This window comes from Sphaerodactylus townsendi, linkage group LG04 (assembly GCF_021028975.2).
Source record: "Sphaerodactylus townsendi isolate TG3544 linkage group LG04, MPM_Stown_v2.3, whole genome shotgun sequence".
NCBI classification, from domain to species: domain Eukaryota; kingdom Metazoa; phylum Chordata; class Lepidosauria; order Squamata; family Sphaerodactylidae; genus Sphaerodactylus; species Sphaerodactylus townsendi.
The window spans coordinates 63286963-63304176 of NC_059428.1; the positions used below are offsets into that span (position 1 = coordinate 63286963).

The 17214-nt window shown below is 40.9% G+C and overlaps 1 protein-coding gene across 1 annotated transcript in view; it reads right to left on the reverse strand.

Annotated features, from left to right (window-relative positions):
- The window catches only part of ADAMTS5 (ADAM metallopeptidase with thrombospondin type 1 motif 5), a 74604-nt gene that overhangs the window by 7108 nt on the left and 50282 nt on the right, over nt 1-17214 (reverse strand). The window contains exons 4-7 of the mRNA XM_048493891.1: nt 6381-6664; nt 4514-4697; nt 3142-3317; nt 486-661 (exon numbers count right to left, since the gene is read on the reverse strand). Coding sequence (XP_048349848.1) covers nt 486-661; nt 3142-3317; nt 4514-4697; nt 6381-6664 — 820 coding nt within the window. The remainder of the gene's footprint in view (nt 1-485; nt 662-3141; nt 3318-4513; nt 4698-6380; nt 6665-17214) is intronic.

Sequence of the window (17214 nt, forward strand, 5' to 3'; positions counted from 1 at the left end):
AAGCCTGGGCATTCATGGGGGTGGAGCCAATGTTAGTCGGTTTCCACTAGCATTCCAGTCTGCCTCCGAACCTGCAGACTTATGTTGCACTAAAGTGTGGTGTAAGCCTGCTTGGTCTATGGGGCAATTTGGCCAGCAGTTTTTCCCTTCCTTCTACCCGCCCCAAACCCCTTTGGAGAAAGCATGGCATAGTCTTTGCTATTCTACCACTTGCTGCTGCACCACTCTGCCCCACTCTGCCCCCCTCCTAGCTGGATTGCACTATTAGGCTCAAGACAGACATTGTACATTGCAGTTGCATCCATTAGCATCCAAAGCATTGTTTTCAGGCGATTTCCTCACACGTAATATGCCTGTTTCTGCCCTTAATTAGCTTTTTTTGAGGCTTTTTGTATGTACACATTATTACAAGAAAAATTTATGTATAGCTATTATCACCACAAACATTTCCACTTGTAAAGTCATGGATATCTTCGGAGTCTTACCTCTTTTTATTATAAGTTCCCATAATCTTTGTGCAACTAGAGTTGTTTCCACCACAGATCCCACATTTATCAAACTGGAGCTTTGAGCCAATAATGCCATCACATCCCGTTCGCACACATTTGCCACGGACACAGACTGAATTACTATATGGGCGACATTCTGTTCCATCAATCACCTGTTCAATAAAGTCATTTTATGGGTTAAAATGGGAGACTTATTGTTATATGATTGGTCTGTCAACATATATTTTATCATTAGTGGTAGGCAACTAAGTACATTTCCATGTGAATAATTTATCCAGTAATCAAACCTGAAATAATTCTTGTTTTCCCATTTGACAAATTGGCAACACAAGTATTGGGAGTCTTCAAATGTGCAGGTATAGTGTTAGATGGAGAGTGTTGGTCCTATCAGCAGCATTGGATTTGTTTCCCCATTTCTACATATGATGCCTGTTGGGTGACCTTGGGCTTGTCACAGTTCTTTGGAACTCTCTCAGTCTCACCTACCTCACAAGGTGTCTGTTTTGGGGAGGGAATGGGAAAGGAGTTTTTCTTGATTCTCCTTACAGGAAAAAAAAGGCAGGGTATGAATCCAAACTTCTCTTTTTCTTCATAACTGAAGGACCATATCCTCCTTTATGAACTTATTCAACCATTACAGTCAACATCTGAGGGCTGCTGTGAGTGCCTATGCCTTCTATTATGTGTTAGGCAACTCAGAAAAGGGTCTCTTTTTGTCATGGCATTGAAACTCTGTAATTCTCTCCCCAGAGACTCACTTGTCTTCTTCTGCTACTGTCTTCCACAATGGGTGAAGACTTTATTTTGTCTGGTATTCTCTTAGTAATGCTTCCTTCATGCCCCGTTTGTTTGATTTTAATGAGGCAACATCAGGGGATGGTCTTGGCCTCTATGCCTGTTTGTTGGCCTTCCAGAAGAACTGGTTGGACTCTGTGTGAGTCAGTGGTCGATTCCGCACTTGCGTTATCAACCTAAGTTCGAACTGCGTTCAACCTAAGTGCTCCGCACAACCACTGGGATCGACGTGGTTTTGTACCAGCTTCGCCCCGTGTAACAGTCAAATTTCCGACTCCAGTTGGGAACTACTACTTTTTCAGGGAACCACGCTCGAACTCAGCTCGATTCCAGTAAAGTACGGAATCTCTAGTGCCAGGAGTTCCCCATTCAGTCAATCACATCTGAGTGTTTTGGGCATGCGTACAGCTGGAAAACCGCCGTGGCGAAAATCGCGCCTAATGTTTTTCCCCTCTTCTTTCTTGCTTTCGAAGCGATGGCTGGTCGCACGATTTCCACGTACCAATGTAGGTGGCCAATCAAAAAACGCCAACTTCGTCCCTCCATTCCTGTGGCAGTTTTTTTATAACGTGTGTGGGGATAGATGGAAAATGGCCGTAGAACAGTAGCCAATCGAAATGGAGCGGCGAAGAGGCACAGGATGATTCCGACCTCCGAGCTGGGATCAAGCTGGTTGCAGTGGGGAACAACAATGGCTTTGACCTAGATTAGTACCCTTCTCAGGGAACTAGGTCGAACCTATTTTACTCATGTGCGGAATCGCCCAGTATGAGATGGAACAGGGTCTGATCCATCAGGGCTCTTCCTATTTTATTATTTTAAAGATGTATTTCTATTATATATATATTAATCTGTTAGCTGCCTTGGTGATCCTGATAAAAACAGAAATATGGAGTATAAATTATGTAAATAAATAAAATAAAAATTAATAACCATGAGTAGTGATTATGTGAGCTGTGGTAATTCTTCCTCGTTTAATTTTGTGTCATACCATAATGGAGACATTTTGCCAAAAACGGTCAGGACTATTCCAGTATCAATTTCAGATTGCAATTTCTACTCATGATGCATTATATAACTATAATAATTCCTCTAATTTCATGATTATTTTAAAGGCACAGTTATTTGCTCCAGGTTAAGTTTAAATGCAAACATTGTCCTAAAAGTGTAGACTACATTTTGCTTTTCCAGGGGAACAAAATGCATAGTAATGGTGGCCTACAATAGCTCATAGAAAGTTCAAGAAGATAAGCCAACATCTAATTAAAGGTTACACATTTTCCCATGGAGAATAATCAGTCCATCTTGTCTATATCATTTCCCTTTCTAGAGATATGCTAGCACCAAGAATATTCAAATGAAGGTGGCAATGGTGGCAAATTAATCCATTTTACTAATGGTGGTGATGGAGAGGGATCACCAACCTTGTAGGGAAAGAGAATGAAAACACAGCAGTCTGGGCAGAAACAGTTAAGAAGGAGACTAAATGGTATATTTTGGGGCACTCAGACAGTTTTATATTCAGTTGTTAGATCTGAATAGACTTCAGCTACCTTGCTACACAGATAGGGTAACCCAGCTTCCAGGCATTACGGCTCATCTCCAATTACAAAGATCAGTTCCTCTGGAGAAAATGGAGGGTTTGGAGGGTGGGTTCTATGGCATTGTACTCCGCTGAAATCCCTGTGCTCCACAGGTTTTGTCATCAAATCTCCAGGAGTTTCTCAACCTGGACCTGAAAACCCTATTTCCCCACCTCCGGCTGTGGGACCTGACAACCCTGTGCACAGAGGCATTGAAAAATATGTATTTATATATCTGAAAAATAAGCTGTTACCTTTTGAGAGAAAACTACATAATAGCCAGTTCCTTTGGCTCGGCAGGTGAGCTTGCAAACATCTCCTGGAAGCACTCCGGCGTACTTGGGAACCCACTCAACAAAGGTTTTGACACCTTTTGCATCTGATTGGTAGCCATTTCTTGCTTCACATTGTTCCTGACGAAAAGCTTTAGCTAGGAAATGATTATTCCTTCATTACTATCCACTAAAGATTATTCTCTCAGTGCAACATACATGTAAACTGTGCACAGAATGTGAAGAGATATGTCATGGAATAGGCATTAAAAGGCTATAGATTTACAACAAACCAAAAACTAGAAAAAAAGCCTGTCCAACCTCTCAGCCAAGGGTATAACCACATGGTGGTTGCAACCACATAGTGATTCACCTGCAGACTTTGCACCAACTGTCTGAGCAAGTTCACTCTGTGTTGAACTGCTTTATAATCAAGATGTTTCCCCCCGTTATTGAATACCACTATCACAATTTAAATAATAATATTCAGTGTTAGAATGAGAAGCTAAGTCCATCCCAAACACAGGAACTGCTCTTAGCATTCCTGTGTCAGAAATTGATCTCTGCCTTCATGATAGCACGAATACACAATTAATTGTCTGTTTGCATAGGTTTGCTTATGATCCCTTGCATGATACCAAAGCCTGTAGGTGTAAAAGAGGACAGCTCAAGTTACTGCAGCTATACTATATGAATGTAGCTATTCCTTGCAAGCAGGTCAGTGCTCACCTTGCTTTCCACTTCAAGCAAGAATAAAAATTGTATTTAATCTTCAGTGATTACCATTTGTACAGCTACAGCTGAAGCTGAACTTTATTACTGGATATATATATAAATCTGTGCAATTTCAATGATGTTATTTTGTTTCTGGATTACAAAACATCAGATGTGATTAAAATATATTTCCAAAAAGTTAGGATCTCTTTATAAGTTAATGATTAAAACCAAAGGAGATGCAAGGATATTTCTGTTAAGAGAAAAGCTGCTCTACACCACATACACTTGATGACCTGACCTTCGCCATTAAGAAACTTGACATAGACAGCAAATACGTCCCTTGGGACAGATAGCATGCAGAGATGTTGCACTGCATGTTCTGGAGTCTTTGAAATATGCAACATCTTCATATGTATTCTGTTCATCATTATGACAGACATTTAACTAGTAATATAAAAATGCACAAAAGCAGATTTCCATTTCTGCGCCTTCAACTTAGATATCCATTTGCAACCAAATCGATAATCCAGTTATTAATGGGACATAAAATGTTATTCAGAGCTACATCCTCCATACTACTTGAAGTACTACAAGTGGTACTCAGTGAAGGTACTGACTTGGTTAAAAGAAAACATACCATTGACAGGACAGGGAATGATGTTACATGAGCGATAAATAGCTCGCTTTCCTGTGCAATATCGTCCATTGTTTCGAGGTGCTGGGTTATTGCAGTGACGATAGGCAAACTGAACACCTCCACCACAGGTCCGAGAGCATTGTCCCCATGGCCCCCAGGATCCCCAATTCCCATGGTTTGAAGCCTGAAATATAAAGGATAATGGTATATACCACCAAATAAAGCTAGAAATAAGTATCAAATTTATAGACATTTACGTCCCAGTGTTATAATTTCAATCCAGCTCTTTTCCTCTTGGTGTCTTCCTTTACCAGAACATCAGTTACACAGTAATGATGCATTATTAACTGTTTGTTTCTGTAATGCACAAACCACAGGACTGAAGAGGTGGAAAGTATCTTAAGGTTCATTCAAAGTAACCTTTTTTTTTTTTACTGAGGCAGCCCTCCATGTAGCAGTTCTAATAAATGAGCAAATATTAACACTGCAAGGAAAGCATAAGAATGCAGAAGAAACCAATAGGCACTGTGATGTGTAATTTTAATTAAGCATATCTAGATGTCTCAAAAATTTACCTATATTACATTCTACCTGGTGATAGCAACCATCCCACCCAAGCAAAACAAAAGCAGAATCCCATATTTCTGGACTGGGAAAATGTCTTCCTGCCCCCATTTGAAAAAAACAAGTAGTCCCTTGGTGAATTGGCGTTTTTATTTTGTCTCGATTTAATCTATGTAAATAGATGTTCTGAGGTATACATAAAGCAATCTGGGCAGAATAACTGAAATGTATAGTAGGTCAATGATGTACTTTAAATCAGGATTTTTTAAAAGTCTCTAGTGAGTTTGTATAAAGTCTATAATAAGCTTGCAGTAAGCTTAAGTTTTAACATGAATGGTTTTTTAAAGCCTCATCCAACTACCAGAGAAAAATTTGTTACCCCGGTACCTTTGATCTCCTCCAAACAAATAAATATACAAATTTGAGTATATAACAGAGAAATCCTATGCAGGTTTACTCAGAAATATGTTTCACTGCATTCATTTGGGCTTGCTCCTATGTAAGTATTCTTGTGAGCATAGCTTAACTGTGCAATCCAAAGGAAGAGGATAAATGGAGCTTTGGAAGCAGTATGGGGTTGCAATGATGTAGATGCCCACTCTGCTGCCATAATGGGTAAGTACACTGGCAGAGGAGCTATTATGCTGGCAGTAGGGCACTATGCAACTGTGTGGCACCCAAACTCAGAAGCAGCTGAGTGTGCTTGCACCCCTTTGCCACAGGAGCCCACGCTGGCATGGGTGACGGCATTCTGGTTTTAGCCTAGGAATATTCTTTCTACTTCTTGGAGGGAAAACGGAGTCTAAAAATTTTCTTTCATACTACAAATCTTAAACCTTGATAATTTCAATCATAGTGTTCTAGAAGGGATCTCTTGACCCTGAGCAATGGCTTGAAGTGTTGTGTTCACTGCAACTTGGAACATCTTCAGCACAGCTCTGGTGATAATCAAATGACTTGGTACAGCTGAGTCAATCAGCTAACCCAGTTATCTACTTTATAGTGATCCACAGATAGTGGTCCAGTAAATTTTGTTGCACGAAAGAGCTCTTAATTTTAAAAAGACTTCCTAAATGTTCTTAGAATGCCACACACAGCCAGAAAAAAGGCATTTCATGGCTTTGTCTAGAAAGGTTAATTCAACTAATTGAGCAGATGAGGGGTTTGCTTTCTATTATAAATAAAAATGGAAGATCTTAACCTCATATTCTTCTGTCAAGTTGCAAATCCATTTTAAAACAGGCTCCAGAAGGAATACACCAGATATAATTTCACATGTTTGATCCTGAAAAGAGCAACATACCGAATAGTATTTTTTCTTTGTTTTATCAACACATTTCCCCTGAAGGCAGATCCTTCCTTTTCCACATGGCGTCCCCTCCACAGCAGGGAGCTTTTTCGTCAAACACACCATCTGGCCTTGGCGAACAACCGCACACCACAGACGAGAGCACACATCCATTCCAGGACACACTGTGTACTCAGGCCCAAATGCCAGCTTGCATTGACGAATGGCATCATATGTTTGTCCTGGAAGCTCCTCCGGCCCCAAGATCTGTTTTCGTGGTTGATCCAGTAAACAGTTACCTGAAAGGACATCCCAGTTTATAATTTGCTTCCTTTCTATGATGTTTACCACACTTCCAATGATCCCAACTAGATAAAATGCTCAAGATTTTGTTTTTAGTCTAGTCACTTTCTAGTCAGTTGCAACATCTAAAAATTATAACATACCTGCAACTCTATACACCAGCTCCAACTTACTTGCAATTATGTGTAACCTTTGCTTTTGCAATGTGCTTTATCTCAAAAGCTGCAAGAGTATAAAACATTTGTTCTTTTATTTTTCAAACAAAATTTATCAAACCCACAGAAAACATTTGTAGATAGATAAGAAATGCCATAAAAGTAAGCAACAATAAAATCATAGCAGAGTTCTATGTATTAGCACATCTATCTAAATACAATGCCAATGTAACCTCAGCTTGTGGGTTCTGTGGGGCAGTACTTGGAATGAGTTGCAACAACAATTTTTAAACAACAAAATGGTTTACTTTTCTGTACAATTAACACTTTTAAAACATCAACATTTAACGTTACAATTCAAGGTCCTGTTCAGGTTGCATTTCAAGTCCTTCTATTTACAGTCTACTGATATTGCCAAGTCCAAATCTTCTTTGCAAGTTGGCTGGCTCCTGAAGACTCCAAGGGCTTGATGAACAGGTTGCAACATGATGAAGGTCTCCAGGAGAACTCTCACCCATTACAACCACAAAAGAAAGCCCTGAAACAATAAAACTCCAACATTTACAACATAGCCAGCAAAACAACAACTTACCTTCCAAGTAGTTTCCAACAATATTGTGCATTGCATGGCAGAGGTAAGTTAGGGGCTTATAGAAATCAGGTCCGAGTCTGTTAGCCTTGTTCTTCTGCAAAGGGAGCTCTTTCAAGCCTCTTTGCTCCATGGGGTGCTCCACCCTCTTACTGGAGTCAACTCCATTCTACGTTGAAACCCATTCTGGGCATGGGGTTACATTCTCCACCCCACTTTAAAAGGTATAATAGATCCCGACAGTAATTGTACTGTCACAACTTTGAAATCATTAAACAATGATTTCCCAGAGATTCCTGTGTACTTGGAGGGAACCGCATTTGGTGCATCTGAATGCAGAAGAACATTTGTCTTTCCTTGCAAGGATTTCCAACTGTTTGCAAACTTAGCTGCACTGGAAGTTTTGCCAAAACTTTTCAAGCAAATGTTACCAATTCAAACCAATTAGTTTGCAGGAAGGGATGTTGGGGGTTGCAGCTGGAATCCCTTCCTTCATGCAACTGCCAAAGGCAGAATCATGTTGGCTTCACATTCACATAGCAAGCATCTCTTGAACTTACATCGCATAACAAAACAGTTATATGGGATCAAACTTTAGCTTGCTGCACATTTCATTGCAAAGCAGTTTATATTTACAATTCGCTTCCGAGCGCTACGTTGAAACCATTTTGTAACCTCAGCTTGTAAGGTTCTGTGGGGCAAGTGCTTTGGATGGGGTTGCAACAACAATTACAAACAACAAAAGGTAGTTTTGCTTTTTTCTGTACAAGTTAACACTTTTAAAAAACATCAGCATTTTGCGTTACAATTCTAAGGTCCTTAATTTCGGAGTTGCATTTCAAGTCCTTCTATTTACAGTCTACTGATATTGCCAAAGTCCAAATCTTCTTTGGTAAGTTGGCTGGGCCTCTGGGAACTCAAGGGTTTCTTGATGAACAGGTTACCAACATGATGAAGGTCTCCAGGAGAACTCTACCCATTACAACCACAAAAAGAAACCCTGAAACAGCCATAGCTCCAACGGTTTTACAACATAGCAAAAACAACAACTACCTTCCCAGTAGTTTCCAACAATGCCGCAAATTACACCTTGTGGGGTGGTAGGGCTTATAGAAATCAGGTCACGGTCACTGGTAGCCTTGTTCTTCTGCAAAGGAGCTCTTTCAGCCTCTCTGCTGCTTGGAGTCTCCACCCTCTTACTGGGTCAACCCATTCTGGGCCAACCCATTCTGGGCATGGGGGTTACACCAACACATTTATTCATAAGTCTACTAGATTTGTATCTCCAATGTGATGGGATTTGGCAAGTGCCAGTCACACAATCCAGTAATGAAGGAGTTAATTGTTGCATGCTAATTAGTTAGTGAGGTCAGAAGTCAGTGACCAGGTAATTGATACCTATTGGTTGGGTGGGCTGCATGCAGGTCTGCACGTAGGCTTTAGATATATGTTCTTTGTGCTGCACTCTGCACGTGGTCTGTTGCTCAGTAGTAGCCATGTAATAGTCTAAGCAGCAAGCTGGCTGATGGTGCTAGCTAGTTAGAAAGATGTTTCTTGTTTTCTTCCAAGTTACCCTTTTCCCTATTAGTAAGTAAACTATATACATTTCAGTAAAGCAACTGTGTCTGCCTCATTATTGCATTAACTCTGCTAATTAAGTATTTGTCCACACGACACAATGTGATTAGGGTAATATACATTGCCCCTCCCTTCTCTATTTTATACTCATAACAACCCTGCAAGCCAGCTTATGCTGAGAAAGCATGATTGGCCCAAAACTCACCCAAAGACTTGGCTCTCCCCAGTCACAGTCCAGCACTTTAACCACCACACCTGTGGCTATCGCTGTAAGTCATGACTTTAAGTTTTTCTACTATCCTAGAAGCAACTGATCTGATGGGAACTTTCATTTATAAGTGGCAATATCACTGTCAGAGTAGGACATGCAGTTTTCCTTTTTTGTTTCCATGGATCCAGGGAGTGGCGTCATCCATGTTTATCAATGGGACTTACAGGCATTTCAAAATAAACAGAGGCTGCCATTGGAATGATCTGAGGCACACCACTGTTGAAAAGGCAAAACTTCTTAAGGAAAGCCAGAAAAAGCATGAACACAGAACTGTAGCCAACTGAACTATTTAAGAAAAAGGAAAACAATTCCAATCAAAACAAAACAAAATCAGTACATGAAAGGAAATATTGATGGCAAGTCTTCATTAGGAACACCTGAAAAGCACGGAGAACCATAAGCACAAACAGTTCACATCTTTTACCAATGGAAAAGAACACAGCATTAAGCAGAATGTTGCTATCTGTTGGGTCAAGCACCTTCTCTTTCTACGCACCCCCAAAGCAGCACAGAGTTGTTTTGGACGTGCTATTCCAGTAGAGATTTTTAAAACTTGATCTTATGCAAAGGACTACAAGCATTTTTTGTCTTATTTGGATGATGTCTGTGGTCCAGGAAATCTTAATTTCTCTAAGACTAAAATAGATTATCACAACCTGTCTTCCTCTGCTACCACTGACAGCCTCCACTTGATCATGGAGGAAAGCATTCTAAAATAAATATTTCTTAACTCCAATGCCTTAGAAAAAATAATGAGAATGCAATGAAAATAAAGCTGACCTACTTCAATTATTTGTTTCTTTTGAAGATTTAAATTTAGCCCAAACACTTTCAGCATCATTACTTATTTATTACTGAAAAAATCCTTGACGTAGGTTTCTGCCTTTGTTTGTGGTCCAATGACCGTGGGCTAGCAAGCAGTATTTTACTTAGGCTATACTTTTCTACACATACACTTTAACACATGAAAAGCATGAAAAGCATCTCTCTCTCCTACTTCACCTACTGCTGCTATTAAAAAGTATCCTTAGAATAGGTTTTCCAGGTTTGTACTACAATTGGTACTAAAAATGTGGACTGTGTCCAAATGGTGTCTATAATACAGACAGAGCTGCAACATTCCTTATGTAATGGTATTACCATACTGGGCTGACATCACTGTAGTAACTCATGAAACTATGCACCACCAGCAGCAAAGCTTTCAGTGCAAAATTATCATTAGAAACAAAAATTAGCATAGAAATGCCAACAGCCATTCCCACAGGCCTTTGGGAACTGACCAATCATGCTGACGATGGCCATGTTACAGTGTGTAGCAGACTTTCCTCTGTGATACACCTCTGAAGATGCCAGCCACAGATGCAGGTAAAATTTTAGGCCACAAAGCCCAGAAAACCCACCAGAACCAGTACTATTTTTATCTTCCTAATAAAAATTGTTAAGCTTTACTTCTCTGACTTCTGAGGATTTCTTGCCCTCCTTTGTAAATTCTGGTGGAAAACTGGTTCTGGTGGGTTTTCCAGGCTGTGTGGCCGTGGTCTGGTGGATCTTGTTCCTAACGTTTTGCCTGCATCTATGGCTGGCATCTTCAGAGGTGTATCACAGAGGGAATACAGCAAATACAGCAGATGATATGCTCAGCAAAGGACAAGAGAGACCCCCTCACTTCTGCAGGAGTCTATCACATACCCTGCAGCTGTGGAAAGGCCTACATAGGAACCACAAAACGCAGCATTCAAACTCGTATTAAGGAGAACGAAAGACACTGTCAGCTTAACCATCTTGAGAAATCTGCAGTTGCAGAACATGTCTTAAACAAAACTGGACATAACATTTTATTTGAAAACACTGAAATTCTGGACAATTCAGAAGGTTAATTTGTCAGACTGCACAGGGAGGCCATTGAAATTCACAAACACCAAGACAATTTCAACAGGAAAGAAGAGACTTTAAAAATGAGCAAAGCTTGGCTACCAGTACTTAAAAACACCAAAAGCAAACCCCAAGGACATGCTAAGTTCATGAACAATGGACTCCACCTAAACACAAGATTTGCATTCACCAATACTACTGCTGCTGCAGGGCATGAAAATGTGAATCACTCCCTGGACTGATAAGCCTCACCCGCAATACAATACTATTGTGGGAACAGATCAGAATGTGTATAAAAATGGTATTTAATCAAGAAACATGAAAGTCATAGAACCAAAGAATTGCAAAGAATGGGAGCTTCTGTGTAAGTGACCAAAAGCCTGCATGTTTTGCAACAGGTCAAAAAGGCATGTTACAAGCTTGCTAGTGACTATGCAAGCAAGCAAGATAACATCTTTGACATCTTGGCACTGAGAGCCTACGTGACAGCAGACAGATGCATTTTATAACTTTGGTTTTTGGGTTAGAAATGAATGTGATTAGTTAAACAGAACAAGTGTTTTTCTATATAGTTAAATGAGCACAGAGAAATGATAATGAGAGTAATTCACATGTATTTGTATTTTACTATAATTCTATTGTCTTAGAATCATTGTATAACTCTTGTAAACCATGTTTTAACATTTCAAACTGGGGAATTGTTAGAAACATTTCATGCTGGGAAAAGTAAGTTTTATGAGCCACAGGAATCCTGCAATGCCCTGGAGGCATAGCTCTCTCTAGGAGAAACCTAGCAAAACGGGTTTTTCTTGAAGACAGCAAGCTAATTTTATTACCGTCCTTTGCATATGCGTAGAGGGCATAAGCTAACAGCATGTAGCGTTTGAAATACAGAAGGAATGTGAATATGTAGGAATATAGGCTGCCTTCATGTGACCAGTTCTGACCAATTAGATTTTTAAGGTATATGAATCATAATACGTGGAACAAAAGGGGAGGACTGTGTGACGTCTGTACTCTTTGCATCTACAAAAACTAAGGCTCTTCCTCTACTGGGCGTGTCTCTCGTTTGAGAGCACCCTCGGGAGAGGTCACCTTCTGTAACTTATCTGTATTCTGTAACGTTCTAAAATCCGTGACTCTCCATTGAGGGCACCAAACGTGTCTCTTCCTCGGGAGAGTTCACATTCCGTAATCTTATCTAAATTCTGCAAAGTAAAAACTGTCTGTTTGTTTCTAATGTCAGATGTCTTTTGCTTTATTTCAAATTTTAAGTTTTTCTTAAAACTAACTCAGCTGTGTAGGACCAGAGAGCGGCCCTGGCCCCACACTATCAACCACATCTTTGCATAACAAGTTCCACCCAAACACTTACTGACTGGTTCCTCACCCTGGGACATGGACAATATATACCCCAAACATTTCCTTCTCTCTGGACACAGTGTGTAACAGACTTCCCTCTATGATACACCTCTGAAGATGCTAGCCACAGATGCAGGTGAAACATTAGGAACAAGATCCACCCCACCACGGCCACACAGCCCAGAAAACCCACCAGAACCAGTTGAATCCGGCCGTGAAAGCCTTTGACAATACACTGAACACCTCTGGTGGAAAAGAGCCATGGTTACCCCCTCTTGCAAAGCAAGGGCCCACTACTCATGGAACACTTATCTTGGGACTTTTATCTGTATGGTGGGGCTGAAGTGTGGTCTTCTCATGTTTCTCTGTTTACATGTGAGGAGACAGCCCTGTCCTATCCTACAGCTAGTCTCAACAGGCCTCTGTTTCCTGGTTCTCTTAACTCGGCCCCTCTTAAAGGCACAGATCTCATAATATTCAGTTGTCCCAATACTATAGAGCTGATATTCTCCCTCTCCCTCTCTCTCTTTGTTGCCATGGGAGAGAGGTTTGTTTTAAACAAGAGGCTTATCCAAAAAAAAAGTTTTTAAAAACCTTCCCAATCACCAGGGCAAAGGCAAAGTGGGAGATGTGAGCTGGAGCCTGTTTCCTTGCAAAAGCCAAGTCTGTTAAATCAATATATTGATATATCAACATGAGAATTAGAGAAGCAGGAAGGAGCCATCAGCATGGAATGGGGGAAGGTATGGATGGCAGTGCGAGGAATGGAAAGGGTGGAGCTAGGCAGACTGGCTGTGGGTGAAGAAAAGAGGTCCAGGGCAAAGCTGGGCTCACTGGAAAATCTCCCCGCTCTGGTGGTAAAGCAAAATTAAATTTGAGCTACAAATGGTCTCGCTTGTCACAGGTACACTAAAAAGTGAAAGCAGGGCTTGAAGAAATACCTTTGTACAAGAAATCTTGCTGTGACAGACATTTGCTCCCTTTGCACAGCAGATGCTTTGTGCATAATTGGCCAAGGTTTGTCCCATTAATACCCCACTCTAAAAGGGACAGACCTACAATTTCAGGAAACAGTTGCTGCCTCAGTCTCAGTGGAACATCTCTGCCTTGCAGGCCCTTAGAATGGAAATAAATCCCACAGGGACCTGGCCTTGGGAGACAGAGAGTTTTACCAGGCCAGAAACAGGGCTAAAAAAAAGTGGTGCTGGGCATCAAGCTCTGAACAAGAGGAGGAGGAGGAGGAAGGAGGGATGCTTAGTTGGAGTTTAGCTTGCAGTGATGTCTGAATGTAACTACTATCTTAGAAATAACAATAGAAAACAAGATTCCTGCACTGTAATATTTTCCATGTTTATATCCATCCATCCATCCATCCATCCATCCATCCATCCATCCATCCATCCATCCATCCATCCATCCATCCATCCATCCATCCATCCATCCATCCATCCATCCATCCATCCATCCATCCATCCATCCATCCATCCATCCATCCATCCATCCACTCCTCAACTCTTTTTTAGAATATGTCACTCCTGTACCTCAGAGTGGGGGCTGGAAATCTCCTGGAATTATAACTTCAGGCAACCGATATCTTCCCACGAAGAAAATAGCTCCTTTGGAGGATGGACTCCATGGCACTATAGTACATTGAAGCCCCTACCCTGTGCAGCTTTCTCCATTCATCTACCTGCTAACAGATATCAAAAGAATAGGTCTCTCACTATGGCAAGAGATTTCCTGCCAAAAACCTTGCTGCCCATCTCTGCACCACTGTTAGAATGAAGATGTGATTTAATTTCAGATGTGATTTAATTCCACTTTAGGAGTTGCTGGAAATACTTTGGTTTTTTCCTACACAATTCCTAGAGCAGCAGAACATCACAAGAATGTTCTGGCTCCCCCATCACAAGTTTCATTGACTTCCTCTAGTTGCCAGCTGCTGACTGGCAGATTGGACTGTCATCCTAGGCTCTCTCCCACAGCTAGGAAGAAAGAACCTATTTCTGGGAGAGGGTAGGATTCAGATAAGGCTGGCTACTCCCTTGATCTTCATCTTTGCCATATCACTACTTTCATCCATTTCTTCCTCCTTTCTGGTTTGCTTTTGAAATCAGCATGGCATCAGGACTAAGAAGTCAAAACAGACGTTATATTTATCATGAATTTCATGCAAGTCCCCAGTGGCAATGCCTCCTGGGTGCCATTTCATGTAAAAAAAACTGTGCGGGTGGGTGGGTGGGTGGGAAGGCCCATCCATCTAGAATCAGGCCTTTGAAGCACTGCTGATCAGAGCTTTCATGGTAAACTTGAAACTGCAATATGGCTGCAAGTTCCTAAAATGTAGAGATGCCAGCCTCCAGGTGAGACCCAGGGATACCCTAGAATTGCAACTCATCTTCAGATTACAGAGATCAGCTCATGGAGAAAGTGGATGCTTTAATGGGTGGACATTATGACATTGAGGTCTCTGCCCATCCCAGGCTCTAATTTCAAATCTCCTAACATGGATCTGGCAATCCTACTACAGTGACAATGTGGAAAAATATCATCCTTAGGCCTTTCAAGGTGCAAAGAATTAACACTGCTAATGTAACTTTACTATGCCTGTGTAACTGGGAGAGACTCAATATAAGGAAGTTAGTAATAATCCTATCTTCATCCAGAATATGTATCTGTAATAAGCTAAAAAGGCTCAAAGCATACTTACTGCAAGAATAGAATAGAATAGAATAGAATAGAATAGAATAGAATAGAATCTTTATTGGCCAAGTGTGATTGGACACACAAGGAATTTGTCTCCGGTGCATATGCTCTCAGTGTACATAAAAGAAAATCTGAAGAAGAATTAAGGTTCAGGATGCAGAAAAGAAGAATTAAGGTTCAGGATGCAAATCAAAGATAGGATCTATTTACTTTATGTTAGCACCATTACATTAACACTATATTATACCACAGCAGTATAGAAATAATGTAGAAAAAACCTGAAAACCCCCCAAATTATAACCCTGAGTTATAATTGCCTAACAAAATAACAGAATGTTTGTTAACAATGCTCAAGAATGGGACAAACTATCTGATTGCTGTCAGCACTGAAATAATCCCACACAACTGTGCTTTTTAAAAGTTCTACATGCACGAAATATGTTTTTCATCCATTAGTATTTCTGTTGCCATAACAACTGGATCCATTTGTTCAGTTAGGTCACTTTTATCTAAGCATTCTGGAATTTGAACTGTTTGCATAAGGGCTGCAATTGCTTTCAGAACACCATGAAGAATTTTAAGAGCATTTTGTTGTTCTTAAGGAGAAGTTCGTAAAGAATATTGGAATACTAATGTTAACTAAATAAATTAAACTAATTGCTCTTCGAATCAGAGGTCATCTGTCGAGATATGACATGCCTGCTGGAGAAATGTCATCTTAACCCTTCAATAGCCATGAACAAGTCATATTACTCACTGTGGAGAAATGGCTCCTCCCCCCCCCCTTCCGTTTCCTTTTTCTTTCATCCTCTCCTTCTCCAACCAGGTACCAGAGATTTGGAGGACTTAGAAATCCCAGAGAAACATCAGGAAATGCTACCTGACCTAGGGGGAAATGATATCTTGACCCAGCCTGACCTGGTCAAAGGAGGGTGGGGTCTGGGATCTGATAAATTGAGGGGAAGAGAGGGGCGAGGTCGGTTGGCTCAGGTCTCTCTGTAGGGGAGCAGAGCTCTTGCCTGAACTGGGAAGGCGGCAACCATTTTCTGGACCATGTGCTCAGCCAGGTAATGTGAGCTCTTTGCCAATGGCAACATTTTACGCTTTAAGGACCTAACCTGCTTTCTACCATCTTTAGCCAGGGTATGTATTAGTGATAGGAAAAGAGGATTTGCGTTTTATCTCCTTTTATTTTGTAACCCTTGCTAAATCTGGTGTGTGCTAAAACATATGGTAATCATTTTCCTTTTAATAAATACTTTTTAAAACCTTAGCTGTGGAGGAAAGTTCTCTGTACCACTTATGCCCTACTGTCTTGGACACGCTATGTAAACAGGAGGTAGAGGAAGGCTGAGCAGCTTTTCCTCCAGGATCTCCAGTCTACCCTGTGGAACCCAGGAGAGGGGAACCAAGGGGAAACTGAGGCAGGGGCCTCATGCAGTTGGAGAGGAAGCTGGGAAATCCTGATCTTCCCCAGCAGGCAGTCCTCAAATGATCAGGTGGTGGCAGCATACCCAAAGAGAAAGTTAGCCCTCCCCAGGAAAAGTCGGTAACTCCTGGGGGTGTGCAGAGTGCGAAATAGGGCCTGCCAGCCAAAAGCAAGCCCGTTTCGCCACACTCACCACAAAGTGTATCTAATTGTAATCTGGAGAAAACAGAAGCATAAATGCTGTGCTGTGCACAGTCACATTATTTCATTATCTATTGCCTCTTCTATTACTGTTAGTTATTACTGCTTACTATCTATTACTGCTATTGCTACTACAATCTACTCTCACTGCTAATCACTATTAGTATTATAATTGTTCACCTAAATGTTCATACTGTTGTTCATCATTTCATAGTGTCAACTCAATGCTAAGTGTTGCAGTCAGCATATAGTACTCCAGTGGGAGGCTAACAAGCATTCCAAAAAGGTGGAAACAATGTGAAAGTAACTACAAGTAACACAGTAAACATACTAAGTTTCTATTCTAAAACACTTCTTAAAGTCCAAGAGGTACATAAATTTCC